Here is a 6,656-nt window from a genome sequence, read left to right as displayed (position 1 = left end):
GGAGAACAGCACCGGCTCCCACGAAACTAACGTTCCATCTACTAGGAGGAGATTATATTGTTCCGGGAGCCTGCACAAAGGCAGGAACTACCATCTTCAAGAACGAGGCAATGGACGCGCTCCTTCACTCCCCCTCAATTCGCTTGAATTGGCCCGGTCTGCCCGCGTTAGCCTGCCGCCACAAAGCTCCCTCAGCCTCTGACAGCTCGTTGGGGAGCACCTCAGGGTCTCAAATCCTAGCTCAAGGGGCGGGACGAGCGCGCGCGGGGCGGGGCGAGCGCGAGACTGAGTGCTAGCCAGGGGTGCGCGAGCAAAGCCGAAAGGAGCCGAGCCGAGCCGAGCCGCGAGGTGCTGGGGAGAGGCAGGCAGAGCCGGACCGGCCGCCTGCGGCTCTGTGCGGATTGTGCGGTGTAGCCGGGCTCTGCGTCTACCAGCCTCAGCCCAGGCTCCTGCAAAACTTTTATTCTCTTGGGCCCCCCGGGGTGTGTGAAGGCGTCGGAACGTTCTGCCGTCTCCGCGCCCTCTGCAGCGGCGACTGAGGGGACCGGCATCCCTTGCCCGCTGGGCTCTCGTGCCCTCAGCCTCCTCACCTGCCGATCGCTCCCCGGAGCCGCGAGGGGGCACCCCCGGAGGGATCGCGCGGGCCCGGTCGCCCCGAACTCCCGCTTGCCGCTGCAGACCCGCCCGGCGCAACTTTAACTTGTGCCTCGCGCCCAGCCCCGGCACCCGAGGCTGCTGCCGCCGCCGCCACCACCACCACTATCACCGCCCCCGCTGCCGCCGCCGCGGCTGCCGCGGTTTCACAAAGGGCGCAGGAGGGGAGGCGGCACTGGCGGCAGGCACCGGCCTCCGGGCCGCCGAGGCAGGGAGACAAAAGGGAAACTGCCTCTGCTTGCGGTGCGGGTTTGGAACAACCAGCTCATCCGCCTCTAGCTCGGCTCCGTGCGCCTCCTCCCCCTACCCTAGGCTACTGCTCCGCCTCCCTCCAGGCGGGCTGTCCCCGCAGTGCTTCGGACCCGGCGAGCCTTCAGGGCGCGCGTCGCTGCTGGTGGTTGGGGCTCTAGCGATAATAAATGATAGAGGATACGATGACTTTGCTGTCTCTGCTGGGTCGCATCATGCGCTACTTCTTGCTTAGACCCGAGACGCTTTTCCTGCTGTGCATCAGCTTAGCGCTCTGGAGTTACTTCTTCCACACGGACGAAGTAAAGACCATCGTCAAGTCCAGCCGGGACGCGGTGAAGATGGTGAAGGGCAAGGTGGCTGAGATTATGCAGAACGATCGACTTGGAGGGCTTGACGTGCTGGAGGCCGAGTTTTCTAAGACCTGGGAGTTCAAGAGCCATAACGTGGCGGTGTATTCCATCCAGGGCCGAAGAGACCACATGGAGGACCGCTTCGAAGTTCTTACCGACCTGGCCAACAAAACGCACCCGTCCATCTTTGGGATCTTCGATGGGCACGGCGGCGAGGTAGGAGTTCCCCTGGGTGCGCTCTCGCCCCCCCACCCCGTGTGTGTGTGTGTGTGTGTGAAAACAACAGGATGTCGCGTGTGCGACGGGGTAGGACTTGGGTGAGAGGGGCGTGGTGTCTGGACAGATGTGGCTCAAGTTGCCCCAAACACTGCTGTATGGGGACCTTGGAGCCGAGCGACCTGTTTAGCAGAGAGTCATTCACCACATATTTCGCGCTGTTTTAATATGAGGTCTCCAAAGCCAAATGACCGTGCTAGTTTTTCGGGAAGAATTAATGGTATTTCCAGTTAACTTTTGTTCCGGGCCTCAGAGCCCCCGTTCTGGAGTTTGAGGATGCATTACCACAAAGAAGGAAGACAGTATCTTTGACGTATTCTTAGAGAAAGGGACAAAATCTGCAAGGTAGAGAGTTGGATGAGGGTGAAGGAAACCGTGACTCTTTCCCTTCGCCTTCACTCTAGGGAGGAACTCTTCCTCCCAACGCCATCAACTTTGCGAGTTCAACAGAGAGCACCTCGCTGGCCCAAGGTTTTTTTTTTTTTTTTTTTTTTTTTAAAGCTAGATCGCCTCATGGGACCGTGATTCCCGCACTTATGCAGAGATACCCGTGCCCGCAGAGCTGGCTGTGCCCTGACCTCACCTCTGTGCCCTGTCAGCATGGGGGTGCAGATGTCCCCTTGCTTGTAAACACCTTTGTTTGGAGGTTCATTTGGGAGCAGGAGATGGGGCTAAAGGCCAGCTTAGGTCTCTCTCACTTTTCTGCTGCATCTGGGTTGTTTGCTGGGACTTAGTTTCCTGAAGGTGGGGCTAGGGTTGGCTCCTGTCCTTGGTTTGGACCTGGGCTAAGTCTGGCAAATGTGGCTCCGGAGTCCTGCTCCAAAAAAACATCAGGCCAGTCATCCCATCTTTCTTTGGACAATTTGTAACAAAGTTTCATTGCTTAATACCCCTTTCCCTTTGGCAGCATACTTTCTTTCTTAATTTTTGGCAACATACTTTCTTACTCTTCTTTTCCTTTCTTCTTTTCCCCCCCATTATTCTTCTTCACTCCCACCTGATTCCCCTTCTTTGCCCTCTGATTGTTGTGTGGGTTGTAGGGAACTGTAGGGACTGTCATTCTCTTTCAGGCATTTGCTTGTTCTTTGGCCTTGATTTTGGGTAAACATTGAAAAAACTTTCAATTGGTTATCTTATCTGCATTCTCCACCCACCATCTGTAAATCTTTCCCTGATTCTGTTCTACTTGCCCTGTAGAACCCACTTTGCCAAGAATGATAAAAACAATTAGAAAACTTTCTTGATAGAACCGAAATCAGTTTTTGCTATTTTCCATCCATCTTAGTCTTTTTTATTGTCTATCTTAAAAATGAAATTTTCTTACTAATAGTAATTTTGTAGCCTTTTGTCTGATGTGGGTTTTCCCTCTCCTTGACCACAGCCTAGATGAAAGATGTGAAGTTAATTGGGAAGAGACACTGCATACTTGGGCAAAAACATAGCTGAATGATAAGGTTGCCAGTATAAGGACTGATTTGTCTTCTTGAGTCAGAATGTCTGTATTTTCATTTTATGTTCCTAGACTCAGGAGGGGAGAAGGAAATTATTATTCTATCATTTGTAAATCATTTAATAAACATACTTTATCATATATTAAAATTGTTGGCTAATGATAATCTGATTTTGGTCTTAGCACAATTGTACTTTTAATTAAAAGGTTTTGATATAATAGTCATTTTGTAAAACTTTGGGTTGTGGTGGTCTAGATGTGATGTATTGGCATGTTTTGAGCCTGTGTGTATAAATGATTGGGTCATTACAATTTTTTTTTTCTTCTAAATTGATTTTCTAAAACCTGAAAGTTGAAGACCCAAGCAGGTTTCAGGTTGAAATTTTCCAGTACTATCTTGTTTTATATGTACTTGGCTTTTTTATTAAATTTTTAATATTAAATGAAAATATGGTCATTTTTAGCCAAACTATGATTTTCATTGTGCTTTATGTTGAAATGCATGCTGTTTGCAAAATAATTAATATACCCTCAGAAATAGAATAATGGTTCTCTCTATAACCTTTTACCATGTGCAGCCTGTTCATTCATTTTGGCTGTGGTTTAAGGCAAAATAGGTAAGTGCTATAAAAGGAGCTATTTAGTTGTTATTGATACTATAGTAATAACAAATACTATTGGATTATTTCTGTCTAGGTTTTTCTTTATATATCATTTGAAGACAATCCCCTGGTCTGATTCTTGTCTTTTGTTTTGTTTAACTCCTTTAACATTCACCAGAGGAGGGTGCCGCTGTTTGATTTTGTTATAAATGACAGTTATGTCCTTTCAGAAAAGAAGGAGTACTCCATTATACACACACACACCTCACACACCTCACACACACACACACACACACACACACACACATAGAGTCTCTAGAGTGGTAGAGAGGATAAATGAGGAGCTTAATTTTATTTCTAATGATTCACATTAATAAAGAAGCAAAGACCCACCTATAATGATGATCTAGAAGGGACCTTGTGTATCTTTGTATATCTATTGTATTGTTGTATACCCATTTCGTTCCACTTTTTTTTTAGATTGCTGGGGAAACTGTGACCTTCCAAAGACTACGTTGCTAGTTTGAGGGCTTTAGTTTATAGATCTTCATATTAAGCCACTGGAAAAATTGGTTTGCATATTTGCGTAGAGAAATAGCACTCTTCGGAAATACAAGGATGATAGAGACATAACCCCTATCTTTAAAAAGTTTCAGTCTAATGAGAGACAGACCTTTATACAAAAAAATTACAGTCATGGCGTGCTTATGGTGTTATGGGAACATAGAGGAGAGACATTTAACTCAAACTGAGAAGTGGGAGGCCTAGAGAAAAACAGTGAAGGCATCATTTGCTGCAAGATTAAAAGCATAGGCTTTGACTTGAGATCTGGCTTTGAATTTATGTTCTGCCTTAGACTAGTAGTGACCATGGACAAATTGCTTAAACTGCTTTATCTGGGAGTTTCTTATCTTAAAAATAGAGATAATAATGCTTGTAAGGTGTATATACCCTCACCAATTTTATTATGCCCTTCTAGAGAAGTGCTTAATGGACAGAAGGGTGTGGAAGAAGAAAGCTCAGGAACTGAGAAGTCAGCTGTGTTGTGGTGGTAATATTCAAGGGAGAGAGACGCTACCAGGGGAAGCCACAAATTTGATCTCTAGAAAGATGAATATAAGGCAGGGATAATTCTTTAGGTATTCCTGAAACTCTCTCTTCGTTCTAACTTATGGTGAACTTCTGATTACTAATTCAGGATTCTGTTTATATGTACATTAATAAAGCAGCATTCTGACATCAAGTGTGAATTTTCTGATAAGTGACAAGGAATATTCTCTATAATTAATTAATAAATTGGTATTCTAATTGTAACTGAACTCTTATGAGTTGGGTTAGCATGTATTAATTCTATTCAACTATGGATTTTTTGGGCGTAGGGTGGGTACCAGGGATTGAATTCAGGGGCAGTCAGCCACATCCCCAGCTCTATTTTGTATTTTATTTAGAGACAGGTCTCACTGAGTTGCTTATGCCTCGCTTTTTGCTGAGGCTGGCTTTGAACTTGCAATCCTCCTGTCTCAGCCTCCCAAGCCACTGGGATTAAGGAATGCACCACTGCATCTGGCAACCATGGATTTTTTGACAGAAATATGTCTCTGGACTTGATATGCTGAAAATTAGATTCTGGGTAGCTGGGATTTCATTTAGATAGATGAAATCTTAAGGACTATTGTCTCTGAGTTCCTACAGGCCAGCTTCTTCACTTGATCCTCTTGGACATTTGGGACATCTTAATCTTTTAGTCTAGGAGAAGGATGACTGTATATACATATCTAAAGCTATGCGTTGATTATTTTGTGGTATAATGTAAGATTAAAACAAAAAGTAAAAAAAAAGCTCAGATTGTATCAATTAGTATAGAAGGGTTGTTAGTTTTAAAATTTGAAGTTCAAAATAATGTTTATCTAAGAAAATGACTGCTTTTTGTGCTTATCTGTAGTTTTATCCATAGGCAATAAATTAAAAAAAAATACTATGTAGAAAAAATATCACTAATCATTTGAGGTTCTTTGTCAGTGTTCATAGCTGAAACTTATGTAGGGAATGGATTGTTCTGTGTTACATGTGTTTATGGGTGTTGCTAAAAGATTTTGGACACATGAAACATCTTAACCACCTTAGTCCAGTGGAAAGTCATATATATCTTGACAGTTGACACATGACTTGAAAAAGTCCCACATTTCATATCAGTTCCACATTTAGGTGCAATACTTCTCAGAAGCTCAGAAGAGAAATGCTTATGGATGGTTGCCTGAAGGATACCCATAATCCAGCCTAGTTCTTTAGATCAGTGATTCTTAACTTTTCTTGAGTCATGCTTCCTTTTGAGAATGTTATGAAACTATAGGCATATTTCCCAGAAAAAAAGCAGATATACATATCAAACTTTGTTTATAATTTTAAAGGCAAGTGATGCATGAGGCCTCTCTATTTCAGGTTAGTCTGGATAACATAGTCTGTTTCTGGTGAATCTAGACCTGCAAGGAGCCTTCCTCTCCAGCATTTGCATTTATTACTGTCATGTTATCTGTGAGGGTTGTTCCAAGAATGGTCTTCCAAAGCTGTCGGAGAAATCAACTGCAAGGATGTTGCTTGGGTCTTTGTTACATTATATAGCATCCTCTTTATGAAGACCAGGGGAGTAAAAATTCTAATTCTTTTTTGTTTTATCTTAAGGATATTGAATCATGACAGACTGAGTTATCCTGTGTTTTTTTGGCTGCTGGAAGTGTGAAGAGCCCAACTCTGACCCCTAGCATGCACAGAATTTTATAGAATACATTTATTTGATGCATAAACCTTACTTCCAGGACAGCTTATCTTCCCTATATTCAATTTTCTTTTGTTCTTTTTCTTCTTAGATATGTCATTTTATCTTGTTGTGTTATATGTATTTTCATTGGATCCTTCTGAAATAAGATATATTCTGAATAAATAAATTATGAATGGCACAGTGAGTGATCTGCTTTTTAGACATTATAACTGAGGTTAGTAAATGTTTGATTCCACATAATGGTATAGAAGAAGCCTAGAGATTTGGTGTTGGCAAATGCCCGATGGCTTAAGAGG

At 43.9% G+C, this 6,656-nt stretch overlaps 1 protein-coding gene across 1 annotated transcript in view; it reads left to right on the top strand.

The window, feature by feature from the left end:
* The first annotated feature begins 285 nt into the window (after positions 1–285).
* The window catches only part of Ppm1l (protein phosphatase, Mg2+/Mn2+ dependent 1L), a 289,523-nt gene continuing 283,152 nt past the window's right edge, over positions 286–6,656 (top strand). The window contains exon 1 of the mRNA XM_076867510.2: positions 286–1,472. Coding sequence (XP_076723625.1) covers positions 1,074–1,472 — 399 coding nt within the window. The 5' untranslated portion in view covers positions 286–1,073. The remainder of the gene's footprint in view (positions 1,473–6,656) is intronic.

Source organism: Callospermophilus lateralis, chromosome 10 (assembly GCF_048772815.1).
Source record: "Callospermophilus lateralis isolate mCalLat2 chromosome 10, mCalLat2.hap1, whole genome shotgun sequence".
NCBI lineage: Eukaryota > Metazoa > Chordata > Mammalia > Rodentia > Sciuridae > Callospermophilus > Callospermophilus lateralis.
This window is presented reverse-complemented; position numbering and strand designations above follow the sequence as displayed.